Source organism: Carettochelys insculpta, chromosome 1 (assembly GCF_033958435.1).
Source record: "Carettochelys insculpta isolate YL-2023 chromosome 1, ASM3395843v1, whole genome shotgun sequence".
Classification (NCBI taxonomy): domain Eukaryota; kingdom Metazoa; phylum Chordata; order Testudines; family Carettochelyidae; genus Carettochelys; species Carettochelys insculpta.
Genome location: NC_134137.1, coordinates 16,644,256 through 16,667,128, shown reverse-complemented (window position 1 = coordinate 16,667,128; position 22,873 = coordinate 16,644,256). Strand labels below are relative to the sequence as shown.

The 22,873-nt window shown below is 45.4% G+C and overlaps 1 protein-coding gene and 1 pseudogene across 4 annotated transcripts in view; one reads left to right on the top strand and one right to left on the bottom strand.

Annotated features, from left to right (window-relative positions):
• Window positions 1-22,873, bottom strand: part of FCHSD2 (FCH and double SH3 domains 2) — a 316,194-nt gene that overhangs the window by 70,422 nt on the left and 222,899 nt on the right. For all 4 annotated transcript variants that reach the window (XM_074980103.1, XM_074980193.1, XM_074980270.1 and 1 more), the window contains exon 9: window positions 15,524-15,646. In XM_074980103.1, coding sequence (XP_074836204.1) covers window positions 15,524-15,646 — 123 coding nt within the window. The remainder of the gene's footprint in view (window positions 1-15,523; window positions 15,647-22,873) is intronic.
• Window positions 18,340-18,429, top strand: LOC142007740 (U6atac minor spliceosomal RNA; annotated as a pseudogene).

Genomic DNA, 22,873 nt, shown 5'->3' with positions numbered 1-22,873 from the left:
TCAATGTAGACTTATTTATTTTATACACTTGGAGTATTTTATATTTAGTGTTGCAATGATCATATTAAGACACTTAATATCAAATAGAGCCCAAGTCTGCAGCTGTTCCATGCATGGATCTCCAACTGATTTCAATTGTCCAGGGACAAACTGCAGTGTCAGGCACTAAGGCAATGACTCTATAAATGACTGCTCACAAGGGCTCTGTGGGGCACAATACCTTTCAGGACTGAGCTCTAAAATAGCATCTAATCTCATTTTTCATTCAATGGAAAATATTACAGGAAAAGCAAACATGGGGAAGAAAGCAAAGAGACTAATATATAAAACTTCAGCTATACAAGCACTTTGACCACTTTTGGACAATTCTTTGAATACAAGCTGTATTTTACCAGATTGAACACTGCTATATATTCCCATAAACAGTCAAACTATGATTCACCACAGGGGCCCTAGAAACTACTTGATCAATCATTTGAAAAATGATTAGCTTAGTTCTTTATTTCTGAATATATTTTCCAGATGGAAAAACTGTCAAGATAAAATATGCATACCTTTTATTTCAAGGTTAATAGTGTGCCAATTAAAAGTGCTTTAGCTACAGTTAAAGACATACTATGCTAGCTGGTAATTTCCAACACAAAGTATTCAGATAATCACATGTGCATTCACACACATATTTGGAAATTTGATCTTTAAAAATTGCAATTGGCCGAACAGAGATTTTAGTACTTTAATTGGTTAAAATAATGTGTAACTACATAACAAAGTAAACATTGCAAAGGTTGACAATTTAAATTAAGGTATCTATATGGGGATTCAAAATATGTTTACACAGTTAATATTCATTCAATATCCATGCTGCAAAAGACAAAGGATTTTGGTTTATAGTTCATACTGCTCAATATGACTTACTCCAGAATATATTTAAATATGTTAATTTATGTTGTTGAAAGGTTGAGTGTTTAAAAATTAACCAAAGTCAAGAATTGTAATTAAAATATTCTTTGTTAGCAAAGAATTTGATAATATGGCACATTTACTGAAATTGTGTAACTCCTAATCCAAAACATATCCCATGTATAGTGCAGATGACTTATTCTATTTGTTATCCTTACATTTCCTTGGAAGAGCATTTAATACGTTTTTGCATTTGATTTTCCTGTTTATTTACATGAGATTAAGAGACTAACATGTATTAATTTTATGTTGTACTTTCACCTTGTACTTTTGAAAATATAGGGAGCACTGCACTGATAGCAACTTAACTCTCAATATACTGTGTTACAGCCCCTCATGTTGTCCAGTCAGGGAGAAAGAGAAAAGTTATAATATTATACTTATGTATTTACAATGGTCCAAAGTCCCATTAATGACCTCTAAATTAAGAGGAAATTTCATATGATTGTACATATATGGAAAAGTGATTTTTATATTTCTTATAACTCAGATATTTCAATTTCTTTTTTGGTGCGTCTACACTAGGAACTAACTTCAAAGTTAAATTCGAAGTTAGGCTTATTTCGAAGTAGCATGCAGAGCATCTACACACATTTCCCCTTACTTCAAAGTTAACTTCGAAGTAAGAGAGCCCAACTTTGAAGTCCTTACTCTATTCCTTTGAATGGAGTAGTGCCCTGCTTTGATGTTTAACTTCGAAGTAGGGTACGTGTAGATGCTCAACTTCAAAGTCTGTTACTTCAAAGTTGTACGTTGAAATAAGCAACTTTGAAGATATTTTTGTAGTGTAGACACGGCCTTCCAGATTAGTCTAAGGCTAGTTCTCACAGAGAATTTACTCATCTAGAAATTTTCCACTTCTGTAGTTTTTGAATTACCTGACTACAAAAAGGTTTCTGTAATTTTTCCTGCTTGATTATCTAAACCAGACAAATGTTGATTAAACTAACCAAAACTGATACTAAAGGAAGTCTTTTTCAGAAATGTATTAGCAGTCAAGGAAAGGATAAAAAAGAAGCCTATGTTATTGCTTAGTTGAATCATTCTGTACTAATAAAGGCTATCTTTCCAAACCTCCCTTAAAAAAAAAAGTGACTGGGGTGGGGTTTATAGTTTCAAAGTTACACGAAAGAGAAATTGTTAATGTAATTTTTGTACTGAAAAAAATGGAAAGAAAAAATAAAATGACAAGTTCTCAAGCTAACCTGACTCAGTGACAAAGGCTCAGTCTACCCCTTATACTGTGGCCAAATCCTTTCCTGATGGATTTCCTTATTTCCTAATAGAACCAAGTGCCCAAGTATACATAAGTGAATATATATGAGTAAGTCACACATACATATTGTGGCAAGGCTGGCCCGGCTCCTGGGCTCCAGGCCTCTATTTAGTCCACTCTCCCCTGGCCTGGACACCGCTGCCTTGCATAAGGAGGGGGAAGGTGGTGGTCTGGGGTGAACCTGGGTATAGCCAGACAAAAGTCTCCCCCTTACAAGCCAGCTTGCTCGCTGGCCCCCCCCCACCCCCGAGGTGCCTCACAAGCACACAGGGCACAGAAACAGCTGCTGACAGCACAGTCTTTGATGTCTCCCATTGAGGCCCAGATGTGCTAGCTCATCGTGACCCTGGGAAACAGAAAATACAGATAAAAGGCTAACAGGCAAAACTGTCAACAAGGGGCGGGGGGAACCTCAGGAAACCACCCCAGCTGGCATTGATGGATTTGATGCCCACACAGCCATCCCAGAAGAGGAAATCTCCGCCCCTGCAAAAGAATGTCCTGTACTCCCAAACTGCTTATCTCCTGTCTTACAAGTGCAGATTAAGTAAGAATTACCCTTGTAAAAACTGGCGTCACAAAAGACAGACCAGTACGATCTGGCACCACAGATAAGAAAGAGAATACGTGACCCAGGGTGTATAAAGGTGGGCCCAGCAGCACTCTGACTCTGAGTGCATCTCCACCAACTACTTGCTGGTCGGGTCAGGTGATTGCCTCCTGAGGTCCGCAACTGGGGACGCCCAACCTCGTATTCGTCTTTCCGCGGAATTGAGTGACCGATCTGGCTTGGCTATGCTGGTATCGAGAGACACAAGGAGGGTAAGATATACCCATGCTAAGGTCTCCTTTTTTTGGTGCGCACAGCTAAAGAATTAGAGCTCTGTAACTAGATGTCGTTGTATCAAGATATCATTGTGTTAGATGGTAACAGATATCTTTGTATTGGATTGTAACGTAACTTGTTAACACCTGTACTTTGCTAGCATATAAGAAGTAGACAATAGCCTTTTGTAACTGCACGCTTATAACTGTAGCTTCTTCTTCGAGTGTCCCCGTGGGTGCTCCACATTAGGTGTCGGGCTCGCCCGGTGCCGCAGATCGGATCTTCCAAGCAGTTTCTGCCGGACCGCGCATGCGCCGGTGCGCGCCGCTCCCTTGCGCGCTCCTGGCCACGTGCGCGATCCGGTCCCCGCCAGTTCCTCTTAACCGCCGTCAGCTGCAGACGGAATCCGACTAGGCTATGGCCAAGTTAGCGTATTCAATGGTTTTAACTGTTTTTTCTTTAAAGTTTTCAAGTTCTTAGGCTACTGCTAAGTTAGCCAGTTGTTATTTTCAAAAAAACAAAAAAAACAAACAACAAGCGGGACGGCATTCAGTCCAGTCCTAGTAACAAGTGGAGCACCGGAGGCCAGGAGCCTAGGGCCATTAGCTCTCCTGCCACGGCAGGCTATCAGAGAGGGGGAAAAACAGCACAGAGAAGGTGCTAAGTACCCATTAACAACTGAAAGACTCACCAACAATGTCCTCTTCAGGATTTAAGAAATGTGAGTTTTGCCGAGAGGCAATGCCAGCGTCTGATAGGCACAGTCTCTGCATAAGGTGCCTGGGGGAGTCCCCTGTCATGCAGAAATGCTCCTTCTGTGCAAAATTAACAGCCAGAGCAAGGAAGGACAGGGAGATCCGGCTTAAAATGCTGCTCTTCGACAAGGCCCTCCAGCCAGACGTGCCGGAGCAGCCGCAGCAGGAGGGACCCTCCGGGGCCCATAAAAGGAAAGCCGCCTCCCTCACCCCATCAGCGCAAAAACGGAGGAAAGCCTCCCCAGCCCGATCCCTGCCGGCAGCAACAGTGAGCGGGACGGGAGGAGCGCACAGCCCCCAGCCGCAGCAACAGCTGATTGGTGGCGGCATGGAGAGCCACATGGAGGTGGCTCAGCCTCCGACAATCAAACAGCCGCCTCGCACCGCAGGCAGGGCGGCGGCTAAACAAGCGCCGGTACTGGCGGCACCGCAAGCAGCGGCACCGACCCCCGGGGAACCGGCGGTGCAGAGCGCGCAGGCACACAGCCTGCAGGCACCGGAGGACACCGCCCGTGCGGCACCGCCCATGAGCGTGCCGAGCACGGTGCGGACGGGGCCGAGATCCCCTACACGTCAGGGGGCGGAGCTACCTCCTCAAGGGAGGGGGAAGGCTGCACACAAAACAAGGCACCGCAGCCCCTCTCCAGACAGGGCTGCAGAGTTGCTTTCTCTCAGCCCTCCGCTTATGCTGCAGACTCCAACCAGAAGGCAGGGGTCCCCCCTAGCCTACCCGGAGCCCCCGTCTCCATTTTTACAACCAGCCTCGCCCTGGCTGGGACCACCTTCACCCTTCCTGGGGTTTGAGCTGCTGGAATACTATCCAAAATCGCTCTCTCCAGTGTCCCAGATCTCTCGACGATCTCGCTCCCCCAGACGCAGAGGGTATGCACCAAGGGAGTGGTCTAGGTCACCTTCCCAAGAACAGTGCCCATGCTGCCATGGTTGCCCCTATCACGCGGGGCATAGACACCACCGGCAACCTACCAGGGAAAGATCCCCACAGACGGTCCCGTATCCCCGAGGGCAATCATGAACGGGGATAGAGACTCAAGTATCTCAGGGGGAACTGGTTATGGAACCCCGAGATTTTCCCTTGCAAGCTTCCAGCGAGAGGATGTACCATCACCAACAGGAACCGGAAGGGTCCAGAGAGGCATACCCTAGTGGTTCCTCGCTCTCCTCCCCGGACGAGGCTACGGCCCCGGGGGACGTCCATCCTCCGGACGATCTCAAACAGTTTCAAGAGCTGTTTAAGAGGGTGGCCTTCACGCAAGGCATCCAGACAGCAGAGGTGCAAGAGAAACACCATAAGCTCCTCAAAAATCTGAGACCTCCGGCCTCCTCCAAAATAGCAATACCGCTTGATGAAGCAATCTTGGAGTCCGCCACTATGATATGGCAGACCCCTGCGACTATTCCGCCTGTCCACAAGAGAACGGATAAGAAATACTTCGTGCAGGCGAAGGGCATGGAGTTCCTGTTCAGCCACCCACAACCAAATTCCTTGGTGGTGGAGTCATCGCAACAAAGATCAAAGACATCTCAATTCAAGACAGGGGGAACAGACAAAGATGCCAAGAAGCTAGAGCTGTTCAGCAGAAAGGTCTACTCCTCCGCCACTCTACTGTTGCGAATGGCAAATTACGCAGCGCATTTAGCGAACCATAATTTCGACAACTACACTAGGTTAACCTCCCTCATGGACTCGCTTCCAGAGGACAAAAAACCGGTGCTCAAGGCCATCGTGCAAGAAGGCTACGTGGCCTCGAGGACGGGAGTTCAGATCACCCTGGATGTTGCGGCCACAGCAGCATGCTCCACAGCTACGGCAGTGGTGATGCGAAGGGAGTCCTGGCTCCAGACTTCGGGTATACCGAGGGATCTGCAGGCAAAGATAGTCGATCTTCCCTTTGACTCGCAGAAGCTGTTTGCTGAATCAACTGACTCGGTCCTTCATTCCAGTAAAGATTCAAGAGCCACACTTAGGACCCTGGGGATTTACAGCCCTCCATACAGAAAGTACTACCCTCAACAAAGACGGTACCAGTACCAGCAACAGCGTCCCCAGTACCACAGGGGTTACGAGCAAGGGCGACATCAACAGCACCAACAGTACAGAACTCCCAGGCGACGTTCACAACAAAGCCGTGCGTCCTCGGGGCAGGGCCAAAGGCCACAAGTTTGACACACAAATCCAGGGCTGCGCCATCACTACCATCACACAAAGTCATCCGAAGCGGCTATTCCACCATTGCCTCCGACCATTTTACGATCAGTGTCAAAGGATCACCACAGACAAATGGGTGCTGGAGATCATAGCCACGGGGTACGCCATCCCCTTCCAGTCGCTCCCACCACCACGACCTCCACCCAGGCCCCACCTCCAGGAGGCCTCCCACGTAGCGAGGCTCAAGCAGGAGGTAGACCATCTCATGCTGATAGGGGCAGTGGAAAGAGTGCCGGAGCAACTGCAAGGAAAAGGGTTCTACTCGAGGTACTTCCTCATGGAGAAAAAGACAGGAGGCTGGAGGCCCATCTTAGATCGTCGAGGCCTCAACCAGTACCTGCGCAAGCAACGCTTTTGGATGATCACAATCGCCTCCATCCTTACGGCACTGGACGATGGAGATTGGTTCGCAGCCCTCGACTTACAAAACGTGTATTTTCACATAACTATCTATCCGGCTCATGGGCGATTCCTCCGGTTCATGGTAGGCAAAGAACATTTTCAATACAAGGTCCTACCGTTTGGCCTCTCCTCGGCCCCCAGAGTCTTCACCAAGACCTTGGCAGTGGTGTCAGCCTACCTGCACAGACAGGGGGTATTTATATTCCCATATCTGGACGACTGCCTACTCAAAGGGGCCTCGAAGGAGGAGGTACTACGCATGATACGCGTCACAACAGGCACGTTGTCTTCGCTCGGCCTGGTTATCAATCTGGCAAAATCAAAGATAGACCCCACACAGGACATAGAGTTCATAGGGGCACGCATAAATTCTATTACAGCGAGAGTATATCTACCAGAGACTCGCTTTCGGGCCATCGGCTCCCTCGTCCAGGTGATCACCTTCAGCCCTACGGTGCCGGTCCTGACGTGCTTACAGCTGCTGGGTCACATGGCAGCGGCGACGTTCGTAGTACAGAACGCCAGGTTGCACATGCGCAGCATGCAGCACTGGCTGGCGAGTGTATACAAACCGGCAGCACACACCGTTCACAGGGTGGTGTCGCCCACAGCAGAGGTGCGCAAATCCCTGCAATGGTGGGTAAACCCCAAGAACTTGCTAACAGGGGTACCCTTCCACCAACCACAAATATCGGTTTTTCTTACTACAGATGCCTCCCTCATAGGGTGGGGAGCACACATGGACGAAGAGGTGACTCAAGGGCTGTGGTCCTCCACGGAGCGGTCACTGCACATAAATATACTGGAGCTCAGAGCAGTGTTCAATGCCTGCAGACACTTTCGAGACCATATACAAGGGCAAAGTTGTCGGGATCAGTACAGACAATACCTCCACCATGTTTTATATAAATCGGCAAGGAGGAGCTCGGTCCCGTGCCTTATGTACGGAAGCAGTCCGGTTATGGAACTCGTGCATCGCCAACAATATAATCTTGAAAGCCTCGTATTTACCAGGCACTCACAATGTGAAGGCAGACCAGCTGAGCAGGCGTTTTGCACTCACGCACGAGTGGCAGATCCGTCCCGATCTGCTACGACCGATTTTTCACGCATGGGGTTTTCCCCAGATAGACCTGTTTGCCACTCAACACAACAAGAAGTGCCCACGATTCTGCTCCAGGGCAGGACTGGGACGGGGGTCCCTGGGGGACGCATTCGCGATCTCGTGAAGGGGCCCCCTGCTTTACGCTTTTCCTCCCACAGTGCTGATCCACAAAGTGTTGCAGAAAGCCAGGAGGGAAGGAGCCCGAATGATCCTGATAGTCCCAACGTGGGATCGACAGCAATGGTTCCCCCTACTCCTGCGCATGTCGGACCGTCCACCGATGCCCCTTCCGGTGGCGCCGGATCTGCTCACGCAAGCCCAGGGGTCCATAGTGCATCCGCACCCCCAAGGCCTGCGACTACAAGCGTGGTTAATCCATGGCTCAGCTCCCTAGAGAGCACATGTACGGAGGAAGTGCAGCAAGTCCTAGAAAGTAGCAGGAGGACTTCCACCAGGAAGACCTACAAGCAGAAATGGACTCGCTTCACAGCATGGTGTTCTACCAAACAGCTAGCCCCCCTTTCGGTGCCTATATCTGTGATATTAGAGTATTTACTGGACCTCAAGAGAGGAGGACTCTCACTATCCTCGTTAAAGGTCCACCTTGCCGCCATTTCGGCGTTCAGACACGAAGACGAAGGGCACACGGTGTTCGCCCATCCCATGGTTACCAGGTTCCTCAAAGGGTTGGTAAACCTATACCCCCCTCGGAAACCGCTTCCACCTTCGTGGAACTTGGACCTGGTGCTTAATGTGCTAACGGGACCACCGTTCGAGCCCTTGGCCACGGTTTCCCTCTGCCTCCTTACATTAAAGACAACCTTCCTTCTTGCAATCACGTCAGCTCGCAGGGTGGGCGAGCTTGCGGCAGTTATGGCAACACCACCCTGCACTGTTTTTTCCAAGGAGGCGGTAACCATACGGCTGCATCCAGCCTTTGTTCCCAAAGTTTCTTCTGAGTTTCACATTAACGAACCTATTGTTTTACCCTCGTTTTATCCAAAGCCTCATAACTCTAACAAAGAGGCGCGCCTACACCTCCTGGACGTGAGGAGGGCGCTAGCCTTCTATATAGACAGGACCAAGTCCTTCTGGAAAACAGATAGACTCCTAGTCTCTCTCGCTCCCAAATCGAAAGGAGAAGGTCTCTCTTCGCAGAGAATCTCGAAGCACATCGTATCCTGCATAAAAATGTGCTACGAACTCAAAAAGACTCCTTTACTGGCCACTCCCAGGGCTCATTCCACTAGGGTGGTGGCGGCATCAACAGCCTTTTTCAAGGGCGTTGCGCTAAAAGACATTTGCAGAGCGGCAACCTGGTCATCCTATGACACCTTCGCCAAACATTACGCCCTTCAAAGGGTATTCCAAGAGGATACCCGTCTCTCGACAGCGGTCCTCTCGGGGACAATCTGCACATAATCCGATTACCCACCTCCTATCTTGGGTTACTGCTGGGTAGTCACCTAATGTGGAGCACCCACGGGGACACTCGAAGAAGAAAGAAAGGTTACTCACCGTAGTAACGGTGGTTCTTCAAGATGTGTCCCCGTGGGTGCTCCACTACCTGCCCATCCTCCCCGCTTCAGATCTCTGTTTAGTGTTTTGCAGGAGCATCCGAGGCGGTTGGTCAAGGAACTGGCGGGGACCGGATAGCGCACGTGGCCAGGAGCGCGCAAGGGAGCGGCGCGCACCGGCGCATGCGCGGTCCGGCAGAAACTGCTTGGAAGATCCGATCTGCGGCGCCGGGCGAGCCCGACGCCTATTGTGGAGCACCCACGGGGACACATCTCGAAGAACCACTGTTACTACGGTGAGTAACCTTTCTTTAATAAACTTGTAACTAGTTAAGATCTGAGCCTGACTGTTGTTACTCTTTGTCACTGCAACACAGCCGGCACAATAAAAAGAACTTTAACCGTTTGGTTACCACAGCCTGGCCACAGGTGAGAGTGCTAGGAGCTCCCTGCTCTAACACTAAAAAACTGGGTTGTTTAGGACCCAGGGGAATCCGTCAGCCTGTCCTGGCTGCCTGCAGCGACGAGCTCCCTGCTCTCGCAGTTTAAGAATCGGATGGTAACAAGAGCATAGCTGGTACCTCACCGCACATTACCCAGCCGCCGGCTAACACTGGGCCCCACCCACTCATTCCATGTTCCGGCCCAGGGACCCTGAGTGGCTGCTGGTGGTGGGGGAGGGCTGCCCTTGTTATGTGCACCACAGCTCTTCCCTGGGCCACTTCTCCCAACAATTCCTCCCCTCGCCGTACCTCCTCCAGGTAGTGGCAGTGGTGGTAGCAGCAGCAGCAGCCGCCGCAGCATGTTCCCCCTCCTGGTTTGGCTCCTCCTGTGGATTCAGCCTGCTTGGCCTTACTCCAAATCCCAGGCCTCCTGGGCAGGGGCTTTAGCCCCTTTTGGTTGAGCACTCCTCTCCTCCTTTTGGTCCCTCTAGAAAACTCGCTTTGCTCTGTTTTGCTCCTGTCCCCTTCTCTCTCAAGCATCTGACACGTTTTTGATATTATACACTGATGGTATTTTTTTTTTATTAGTAAAATCAGATACAATATTACTTCTTCAGTACTATGATACCTGATTAAATTACTTCATTTTGGTTTTCCTGCATATGTTGCTATTTGATTATTTTGGTCTAATATTTTTTTAGGAAAATTTTCATAGGTGTTCCATGGTCTCAAAAAGTTTAAGAAACACTGCTTCAAAGCACAGGCTTTGCAGAATATTGCACACAATCCAGTCTAAAGACTGCTAAGGCTTATTGACTCCCTTTGATACATTCTTAAAGTTGTGAGGGATGGGGAGGCACAGTATTTAACGTTTCACTTTCTTCTTTCAAATGGTATCAAAAATGACCAGGTCTGGCTGTGTGATGGCATGGCCACCACACACTTACCCTCAATGGGATTAATGGAGGCCAGGTGGGCCATTTAACAATTAAGCAGCAAATGAGGGAGATAGAAGCTTGGCAGAGAGCCTTGATTAGAAGGAAGCTTACTTAAGCACCAGTGGATTGTGCTAACATAAACCCAGGAAGCTGGCAGCAGTAAAGGCTACCAGGAGGAAGTTGGCAGTCACGCTCTGTTTGATAGAGAGGGAAGGAGGAAACCAACAGAAAAGTAGGACGTTGGGGGCCCTGCCCATAGGGAGCAAACAGAGGCATACCTTGAAGAGATCAGGGAGGAGAGCTTGTGGGGTGCAGGGTAGAAAGCAGCAGGCGGGGGGGACCAAACAAACTTTGGCTGTGTGTTGTAGGATTCATGGAACCTAGAGTGTAGGGTGGTTTTGGGTTCCACTGCCCACCAACAGGGAAGTGGCACTGGCAGGAAAGTGAACTGAAAGCCTGCCTGGGTCATTGTGGAAATGACAGAGACTTTGAAAGACTAAGCCCCAGAACAGGGGACTGGTGAATGACTTGGGTGGAGGGGCAAGTCATGTCAAAACAGGGCAATTCCTGGACCAAGAGAGGGGTTTTATAATGGTGTCCAACCAAGGAAAGGGGCATCTGCACCATGGAGCTAATCCCATTTGAATTTATCAAAGCATTCTTTACTGAGGACACAACAAATGCTAACCTGGAAATTTTATGACAAAGATGGTCTTCAAGTTAATTCAAAGTAGAAAACAACTTGTACAACTCACAAGTGGATCACTCTTTCAAAGAAAAATTCACCTCAGCAAGACCATACAAGAGAGGATTATTATTTAGTTATAAATGATAGAAGTCTATATAACTATTTTACTATTACTGTCCAGTTACAGTAGACTATATGCCCAGCAAATAAACACTTCTGAGACATTATGTACAGTGTCCAGCAATATTTCTGAAAATAAAGATACTGCCTTAAACAGTAATTATCAAGAATCAGCAGCAACAATTAAGCTGCAATGCTCAATACAAAAATCAACTGGAATCATCACTAGTGCAAATCTTTCAGATGCAGTAAACTATGATTAAATATATTCTTATGTCCATCTCCTAAAAACCAAAGGATTAGAATGGGCTGGCATAACCGGATAGTATGAATCTCGTGTGCTTTATAAAAACTGACACTGCAATCTGGAGTGGTGGGGCTTCTCTGCAGAACTGGATCTCAGAAATTCAGTTGTTCAAAAACAGCTAATGAGATTTTACCAAACTGTTCCAAAGAAAATTCACATTTTAAATGAGTTGAAGTTTAGAAAATTTAAGTAAAAAATCCCAAGCAACCAACAAAAAACCCAACTCTTGAGCAACAAGAGGCTGTTAAAAGCGAAATTTAATGACATGTTATGCAGGTCTCTCCAAAATAGGATAAATAAAGCCTCTCTACAACACATCACACAGCAGCATGAACTATGTATGAGATCCATCCTATAGAAAACATTTTAGCAGGAAAAAACACAGGTTAAGCCAAGCTTTTCTGAAACTACAATACCCACCTAAAGAAGTGAAGAAACAGACTGACAGAGCCAGATGGGTACCCAGAAGCCACCTGCTACAAGACAGGCCTCATAAGGAAAAGAAGAGAACGCCACTGGCCATCACAGACAGTCCCCAGCTAAAGCCTCTCCAGTGCATCATCAGTAATCTGCAACTCATCCTGGACAACGATCCTTCACTCTCACACACCTTGGGCGGCAGGGCTGTCCTCACCTACAGACAGCCTACCAATGTTAAACAAATTCTCACCAGCAAGTATAGACTACAACACAACCTGGAACCAATCCCTGCAACAAACCTCACTGCCAACTTTGCTTACATATCTACACCAGCGATGATATCACAGGACCAAACAAACATCAACCACACTATCAGGGGCTCTTTCACCTGCACATGTACTAATATAAAATATGAGATCATGTGCCAGCAATGCCCTACTGCAATTTACATTGGTCAAACTGGACAGTCTCTATGTAAAAGAATAAATGGACATAAATCAGACATTAGGAATGGTAACATACAAAAACCTGCAGAACACTTCAGTCTCCCTGGACACGCAGTAAGATTTAAAAGTAACAGCCCTATAATAAAATAATTTCAAAAATAAAATGGAAAGAGAAATTCCTGAGCTGCAATTCATTTGCAAATTTGACTCCACCAACCAAGGACTGAACAGAGACTGGGAGTGGTCAGCCGATTACAAAAGCAGTTTCTCCGCTCACGATGTTCACACCTCCACATTAGCATCTGACAAGGGACCATATCCCCTCTGATGAACTGCCTTGTTTTCTCCTCTCTTGATGTTCACTACTCCACATTAACTGCTGATAATGGGCCATTTCCACCCTGAGTGAATAGACCTTGTCAGCTCTGGCCCTCCCCTTTACTGAGACTCCCTCTTTAAATCCTCCTCTGAAATCTCACGCATCTGATGAAGCAGGTCTTTGCCCATGAAAGCTTATGCTCCAAAATATCTGTTAGTCTATAAGGTACCACACGACTTCTTGTTGTTTTTGAAGACAGACTAACACGGCTACATCTCTGATTCTAATCTGGAACTCACTCATCCAGCAAACTCCATAATCTGGCATGATTTTAGTTAGCTGGACATCTACTTATCATGGGTGTGGCCAAGTTTCCCATGCTCCCACAAAGTTTGTTTACAGTCATCAGTCCTGGATCTCAGTGTTCTGTGCTGTTATTTAGCTCTAATTTACCGCAAATATCTTCTAAGAGCCTAGTTAGCAGTGGAAGTCTTGGTAACATGCTAGAAAACATTGACCTCCCTTCACTGGTCAAGTCCTGAGAGTGCCGGATGAGAGAGGTTCAACCTGTATACTAGAACACTCTGTAATGACCCTAGGTATCTCTTCCATGCATCGTGTTGTATCATGTTTAAGATCTGGTATTTAGAAAACTACCAGGAAGCAACCATGAAAGACTTATTTTTTAATTGCAGCTAGACTCAATGGACTCACATTTGGACTAAACCTTAGACCAACAGATGTGAAGATATATTATGAGATGTTTAGAGGCTCTTTTACTGTGATTCTGACCTGCTGTTTTTTTACATCAGAAGAATTTTAACAATTGATGAGCGTCTTTTGTATAACACCTATCCTATACTAAAGTTAAAAAAAATTATGACATGGTTGTGCATTCCCACACCAGGATGCACACACCAATCAGTAATGTAATACAAGTTTTCTGTTTAAGAATAAAGAAAAGGAAAAGAAAAAAAAAAGAGCTAACACCAATGTAACAAGCTAGATAACAGCTGTAAAATTTATTTTCAGACGTGACTTCTGTGGTTACTTTTATGTTGCTTCCCCAGGTGTTGTGGCAGCTTGAAGAGGCTGAAAACAGAGCTACTTATTCTAGATACCACAGAGAAAATGGTTACTTTACAAAATAAAAGATATTCTCAGACTTCTGTTTGAATAGAAGCTTGCTGGCACAAGACCTCGCTCTAGCTAAACACCATTAAAATATGACAAAGGTATTTCCTATGTAAACAGTCTTTAGAAATTAGTTTAGACCAGGGTGTCCCAAACTTTACATAGTTGGAACCTGTTTTTTTCCACTACCTTTTTTTGCAGTCCAAAAATATAAATGCATATAAAAAAAGAATGAATACATTTTCACTGTTTATTATTTATTCACAATAACATAAATCTTGATGGAAAATACTTAAGTGCCTAACATATTGTTATTACCTAATTACATAGGAAAATATGAAATGTACGAAATTCATACGATCATGTGTGATAATCTGTATATTCTCTAAGGACTGGTATCTTTTTTTCCCCAAGGACTGTATGGGGCCATGAACCACACTTTGGGAAACGCTGGTTTAGACAGTCAATAAAGAGAAAAAGGGCAAAGTATTGCACCCTGCATTCTGAATATGAAACATTTAGCTAAAATACTGTAAAAAAATGAATATGTAGAAACTCTATAAACACATGGCTACTATAAACTATTATACTACTTCTGGGGAGCATTAAAACCAGGTCAATTATTAAGTCTTTAACCAACATTAAGACACACAAAAATGCAAATGATTGAAGTAAACCCTTAGCCCAGAAGGCTAAAAGATATTTTCATCTTCTACCCTGAAATTGCCAAATAATTTCATCAAGACTGCTTAGACTATAGCAGTAAATTTTCAATCTGTCCATTATATTCCACATCTTAAAAAAAAGTATTGATTGCTCCTTAACTACTATAACAAGCTGAGTGAAAAGAGATTTTACAGTAATATGCAGTTTGGTTTCTATTTGAATCAACATTCAGAAATGCATAAATAATATGCTCTTTTCCCATTAGAGTGATACAACCAATATTACAACTCCTCATACAACCAATATTAAAATTATACCCCAATACTTGAAATCTCGCTGGCTTGGATTTTTTTGGAAATCTTTAATAGAACTCATGGTATGCAGGAGAGAAGGTTATGAAAGTGTCAAAATAAATTTGGAAAGGACCACCACTATTTCTGATTTTGGTTACCTGAGGCAGACAAATACGTGAATTACAAGATTCTAATCTGCTTTCTATATTTGCCAATTTAAGAAAAAGAATCGGATGTAATGGCGTTTTATTTTTTAAATTGACTGACTAAAAAATGATTCAAGCACTTTCATGCTGCTGTTCTTTCACAGATGACTACGTTGCTACAAAACCTTCATACAGAGTGAAATGCTGTTTCTCTAAGCATGCAGAGTGACCACGATTCAACAGTTCCCAATTGCTGCTGCAGTACCTAAAGAACCTGTAGAGTGCAAATGCACTCCAGAGTATACTCTAAAAATGCTGCAATAGGAACATTTCTCAGAAAATTTCCTTTAGTTTTTCTCATATTTAATGTAATACAGGAATGAACAGAAAAATAATACATATCAAGGACGCCGTACATTAGTCAGCACATTTTGCAAATGACTCTCTAGTGCTCAAGAGATAAGATAAGTATCTTACCGCATGTTTTAATTATTCAGTTCTAAAAGATTCAGTTAAGCTGAGTTAAAAGGCTTACCCTGCTGGATGTTTCCAATAAAAACTGGAATGTATTCTGTACAGCCTGGCATGTCTCTAGCTCAGTCCTACTGAACGCCATTAAATAATCCTTAAGGTGATCATATACGTTCCCATCCAGAGCCTGTATAAAGAGGGGAAGAGTTATAAAAAGGTAATTAAAAGTATGCAGGATAATTTGCTTTATTTATATTCATTTTTAGATTTATAACTTAAATTCTCTAAACATTTATCTATGTAACAGCAGTTCTCAAACTGTGTGCCAGAACACCAAAATGATGCTATTTTAAAGGGTTTGCCATCAGACTTGCTGGGGCCCAGGACCAAACCCAAAGCCCCACTACCTCGGGTGGCTGAATTCAGACTTTGACTTCAGCCCTAGACAGTGTGAAGCCTACAGGGTTTGTTTTTGGCCCCTTCATTTGGGGTGGTGGGGCTCAGACTTCAGTTTTGACCTATCGCCTCCCTTCGGGGAAGTAGGGGGTCAGGTGGGATCAGGTTTTAGTTTCCCTTCCTGGACGCATGATGTAATTTTTGTTGTCAGAAGGTAGTCGTGCTCCCGTGAAGTTTGAGAACTCCTGAACTACAAGAGTCAGAATATCTTGGAAAGGTGGATATCTTTCATTAGCCAAAGTAGCAAAGTCACTAGCTTAACTCCACTAGATGGCACCACAGAGTACTGTAACAAATGTATTTCAATAAATGTTTTTCATCCAGTTACGTAAGGTATCCATAGACAAATGCTGAGGTCAGGTTTGGATAAATGATTCTGATTAGAGACACCTTCTTTTTAGCTACAACCCTTTCAGAAGGAGCATGTAAACGAGTGAGATTGGAAATGTAAGTGAAGTGTGGATTTAAATATCTTGCTCTTCATTTTCATATTCCCACATGATTTGGCTTCTGGAAGAGTCATTTCCAGCCACCAAAACAGCCATGTGGATGGGGTTTCTTTTAAAGGAAATCCCCCTTTCAAAAGCACCTTCTTCCTGAAAATAGGAAGGGTGCTTTCAAAAGTGGGGGGTTTCCTTTCGAAGGAAATCCATCCACCTGGTTGTTTTGGCTTCTGGAAATGGCTCTTTTGGAAGCCAGATCATACGGGAATATGCAAATGAGGCATGAGATATTTAAATCCATGCCTCATTTGCATTTCTGATTTCACTCATTTGCATACTCCTTTCAAAAGGAAGGTGCTGTGTAGATGCAGCTAATACAAAGTGAATGACCTTGCAAGTAAAAGGGTACATGGCTTCTACTAAAGAAAGGATACTTTACTATGTAGCATTCTAAATGTTGTCATGAGGCACTGAATGAATAAAGAAGTTCTAATTTGAAATGTAGGCAATATTGACTACAGCAAGAGTTAATAGGTGTGCATTATTCAAACGTACTTGATCAGGATGTTGCTGAATCCCCATCAATGAGCACTGACAACTATACGTTAGAGGTCGTCCACGAGTTCGTGTACCTTAGGTCCACCATCACTGACACCCTGTCGTTGGACACTGAGCTAAATAGGAGGATCAGAAAAGCGGCCACAACTCTGTCCAGACTCAGCAAGAGAGTGTGGAATAACAACAAGCTGTACACTCACACCAAAATGCAAGTCTACAGAGCCTGCATCCTCAGCACCCTCCTATATGGCAGCGAGACTTGGACCCTGTATGCCCGCCAGGAAAAGAGGCTGAATGTCTTCCACTTGCGCTGCCTCAGGCGCATCCTTGGAATATCATGGAAGGACAGAGTGACCAACACCGCCGTCCTCGAGCAAGCTGGAATCCCAACCATGCACACCCTCCTCAGGCAGCATCGACTCCGCTGGCTTGGCCACGTCCACAGGCTGAACGATGGAAGGATTCCAAAAGACATCCTGTATGGTGAGCTAGCCTCTGGCAAAAGACCCCCCGGACGCCCCCAGTTGCGCTACAAAGATGTCTGCAAGAGAGACCTCAGAGAGGTAGACATCGAGCTGGACAACTGGGAAGAACTAGCAGACGACCGCAGCAGATGGAGGCAGGGGTTACACAAGGGCCTTCAGAAGGGCAAGTTGAAGATCAGACAGCTAGCAGAGGAGAAGCGAGCGCACAGAAAGCACAATAAGGACTTGCCAGACACCCACTACATCTGCAAGAGATGCAGCAAGGACTGTCACTCTCGTGTGGGTCTTCATGGTCACAATAGATGTTGTAAATGAAGTCTTCAAATGAAACTTTCAAGGGCGCGACCCATAGTCTATGCAGACTGAAGGATGCCTACTACTAGCAATAGTAGTAGGCATAGTAGTAGGCATCCTTCAGTCTGCATAGACTATGTATCGTGCCCTTGAAAGTTTCAATTGAGGACTTCATTTACAGCGTCTATTGTGACCATGAAGACCCACACGAGAGTGACAGTCCTTGCTGCATCTCTTGCAGATGTAGTGGGTGTCTGGCAAGTCCTTATTGTGCTTTCTGTGCGCTTGCTTCTCCTCTGCTAGCTGTCTGATCTTCAACTTGCCCTTCTGAAGGCCCTTGTGTAACCCCTGCCTCCATCTGCTGCGGTCGTCTGCTAGTTCTTCCCAGTTGTCCAGCTCGATGTCTACCTCTCTGAGCTCTCTCTTGCAGACATCTTTGTAGCGCAACTGGGGGCATCCGGGGGGTCTTTTGCCAGAGGCTAGCTCACCATACAGGATGTCTTTTGGAATCCTTCCATCGTTCATCCTGTGGACGTGGCCAAGCCAGCGGAGCCGATGCTGCCTGAGGAGGGTGTGCACGGTTGGGATTCCAGCTTGCTCGAGGACGGCTGTGTTGGTAACTCTGTCCTTCCATGATATTCCAAGGATGCGCCTGAGGCAGAGAAGGTCAGCACTCCCCTTGATAAGGATGGAAGAGGTCCTAGTGGCCTTTACAACTACTATTACTATTATTACATTAAATCACATCTCAAAGGCCACATTGTTGTAATTAACGTACAAACTAGTATAACCCTGAGCCACACAAAGTTGTGCAGTATCGGAGGGCAGCCGTGTTAGTCTGGATCTGTAACAGCAACGAAGGGTCCTGTGGCACCTTAAAGACTAACAGAAAAGTTTTGAGCATGACCTTTCATGAGAACAGACTCACTTCATCAGATGCTGGTCATGGAAATCTGCAGGGCCATGTATAAATAAGCCATAGCAAGGCTGGGGATAACAAGGTTAGCTCAGTCAGAAAGGGTGAGGTTTACTACCAGCAGTTGACCTGGAGTTGTAAACACCAAGGGAGGGGAAGCTGCTTTGGTATTTAGCCAGCCATTCACAGTCTTTGTTTAAGCCTGAGCTGAGGGTGTCGAATTTGCAGATGAATTGCAGCTCAGCAATTGCATTTATTCTTTTACGTAGAGACTGTCCAGTTTGTCTGATGTATATAGCAGAGATATAACTGCATGAAGTGAGTCTGTGCTCACGAAAGGTCATGCTCAAAACTTTTCTGTTAGTCTATAAGGTGCCATAGGACCCTTCGTTGCTGTTATAAAGTTGTGCAGTTTAACTTAATATATATTTGCAAAACAAACAAGCAGTCATGTAGCACCTTAAAGGCTATCAAAATAATTAGTAACAGAGAGGAAGCTGTGCTCGTCTATACACTATCAAAACAAAAAGAAAAATAATTAGGCGATTTTGTTAGTCTTTAAGGTGGGAAATGACTGCTTGTTTGTTTTGTTAGAATACAGCCTAACAGCTACCTACATGTGTTATATATTTGCAAACTTTTTCAAACAAGAGCAAATGTGTGTGCACACTTCTGTAATCTTAAAATTGGTATATGTACTTTAAGCTGCTATCAATTTGTATATCTACACACAACGTTGTACCAGTTTAACTAAATCAGTCAACAAAACAAAACAAAACCCCCAAACACAGTGCTTGTTTTCAAGGGTTTTTGAAAACAGCTTTCAAGGAATGTGATTAGTACTTGACTGCATGTGCTTCAACTTTCTCAAAATATTCATGCTTGACATTCAAGGTGCTCTCTGATGTTATTGGCTGTACAATTAAGCACTCTAGAACCTTGAGACACACAGAAAGCAGCAACAGCAGGTGGTAGCCTGCTGCTGATTCTGGTCTTTACTAGGTTTTAGGAGGCTGATGACTTTTCACATGCACCAGTGGTGCCCCTTGTGAAGAACTTAGCCAGCCAAGAATTGGTACACGAGCCAATACATTTGAAGAACTCTGGAAGAACACTGTCATAGTCAACAGCAGTGCCAGACTCGATGGTACTCCATCCAACTCCATAGCTGTGAAAGATTCAGCAATGGCTCTGGAATTGTGTGCTGCCTGCAGAAGATCCTCTACTCAATCTGGACCTGACTTTTCTCTTCTTTTCCCAGGGGTGTCTTTCCCATGAGAAATCTGCTTACTTAGTTAGCACTCACAAATGATCATCTTGATCACACTGCAGTGTATGATACTGTGCATCACTTAGGTCTATCTGTTAAAATATCAAGAGTCCGCCCACCACAGAGAACTGATGCTATACTACAAGACACATGGTTCAGGTTGCACGTGGGTGAACAAAAAGCTTGAAAAAGTGAAAAACCGATTAAGGGTTGTCCAGAGTCCACTGTAGCCCCAATCTTGTTTACTTACACCAATTATCTTCCAGAGCCCAGTCAGGGAAGTTCATCTATGCAGACCACATCTGATGCAGGCTAGAGGCTCTGACTTTCTCTGAGCTGCAGAATACCCTGAGTAACAATGCTGCAAAGCTGGATGACTACTGAAAGAGAGTCTCCAGCTGCTAGCACATTTCCCCTCCACAATGTGAATGTCAAGAGGGAATTAAATAACAGGATGAATGGCCAGAGGCTGAAGCATACCCAAATTAGGTATGATCCTGGATGGAAAACTGACACACAGAAAGCCCTCTGAGCCAGATAGCAGAAAAGATCAAGCACACAGCAACATCCTCAGACAACTGGCAGGTTTTTTAATGGGGAGTGGGTACTCCAGTCCTAAGATTGTGCCATCTTGTGTTCAATGGCAGAGTACTGTGTGCCAACTGTGGAGTCTATCAGCACATGCCAAACATGTTGACTCAATAATGCGCATCATCCTAGGAACTCTCCAACTGACTCCTCTTCCATGGCTTCCAGTTTTGAACCACACCGCGCCCTTTATAACAGAAGGGAGATTGTAATTTGAAAGCTGCTTGCAAAGATATGTGCCACACCAAGCTTGCCATTGTTCAACAACTTTTTTGTCTGTCAACTATATTTTTTTCATCACAATGCCCACTGTAGTCAAGGCTGTCAGGCCAGGATGTGACAGAAGAGTCCCTGTGCTGGGAAGACTGGTGTTCAAGATCAACCACCTACCAATTCCTTGTCACAGACCCTACTACTTATTGCCCCAGCTTTAATCTACATCAACATCAGTAGATCCTTCGTACCCTGAAAAAAATCATGTCTAATCTTAGTAAAGCAACTACGATTTTAGTCTAATCCAATTTATCCACATACTGCACTTCATTTTCCAACCTGACAAGTACAAAGTTTACTGTTGTCCCTGAGGAGTTTCATGACTTTTCTTCTAGTTTCTATATCTTTTAAACATTAATTTCTCTCTCTTTCCATTGCAAAGATATGGTCAATGAAATAAAAAGAGATGAAACATCCCAGCTCCAGGTAACCAAAACCAGGAGCAAATATGAGAAGTTCTTCCAACTACAACATGCACGACACACATGCTACTTGGGGCATCTATGTGGTGTCATAATGCATTAACAGTTTTTTGGTTTTCTTAAATTAGAAAAAATAGCAGCTGTCTCTAGGCAACATTATGGTTACAGAACTAAATAATCTCTGTATCACTGTATGAAGCACTTGGGGCCACCCACTGATGCAGAAGGGGAAGAATCCCTCCCTGCACCCTAGGGAAAGGAATTTAGCCCTGCTCCCTTATCTGCCTGGAAGACAAGGAGTGGAACTACCAGTATAAAAAGCCCAGCCCAGAGCCCAGTAGAACCCCAGCCACCAGGGAAGGCAGACCAAAGCTCTGAGCTGTCAGGCTGGGAGAAGGATCCTTTGCTCGGAGAGGCTGGGGACTGGCCTGGACCACTGGGACCCCTGCTAGATGACCCTGAGGAGGAGCTCCCCATTATGGCTGAAGCACTGCAGGCCCCAGAACCCAGAAGAGCCCAACTGGCCTCTGACCAGGAGGCTGAGGTTTGTCCTAGACCACCGGAACACCTGGAGGAGGAACTACTCACTGTGGTACCTTGCCCAACCTAGAGAAGCCAACATGCACTGCACCAGGTATGAGAGCAGGAGATATGGAAGTGGCCCAGGGTAACAGGTCAGCGTGTTTCAGTATGAAGCCCTGCTTACCCTGGCTGCAGACCACTGCTGCCAACAGGGCCCTGAGCCAGGACACAGTGGAGTGGGTGGGCCTGCATCCCCCCTGCCACCCTTATCCTGTAGGTGGCAGTCTCCCCCTGCCCTCACTAGTCCAGGCACATGTGTGGGTAGCCCCACTCTTGCTGCTTGTGAGGGCCTGGCCCTATCTTGTTTATTGACTGATTGCTGCCCTGCTCTGCACCAGGGCTTGGGCCATTTGACTTTGGGGCTAGACTAATCATGGGGCCTGCCCAAGGGGCTGGGCGTTGGCCCATTGAGCCTGAAACACAACACTGAGCCCCAGGTGTGGCTGCTCCCTGAGGCAACAAACCTACACACACGTGCACCTCCTGAGGAAATGTAGAAGGAAGAATTCCAGAAAAAAGTAGGTCACGTTGCACAAACATTATGGTGTTCTATTCTTGTTCCTCATTGCTCTACTACAGCACTATTTTGTTTAAGATATATTAGGGGCTGCACTCCCTGCTTGCTATGCTCACTAACTGCCCCTCTCTTCCCAGGTGGTTGGGGTTATTGGAGCTGCATGGCCAACCCTGGCTTTCCTGGGACCACCTCCTCCTGGGCAGCAGACATTATCTGCATGATGACATCATTCTCATGCCCAGGAGGAAAAGGGTTTTTATATCTCAGAGAGAGAGAGAATAACCACAAGTTAATGTAATCAGAATCCTAGATTCTGAGTTTCCTGACTTTCATGATTTTAAATGAGTAAATAATATTATGCTCACATGTGCATTCACACACTTTCAGTAACTTGTCTTCGCTGACATTTTTAGAGGACATAAATAAAGTGAACAATTCTTAGCTGGGCTATAGTCTGTCATTAAAGGATCACTGAACAATGATTGCAATGCTGAAATCAAATTAAAAAAACAAATTTTCATGATTCTGTGCATCTGTTTTTGAAATCTTTCATACCCCATACTTAGTGTGACTGCAACTTTACCACTAATTCTCAAACAATTGAGGGGAA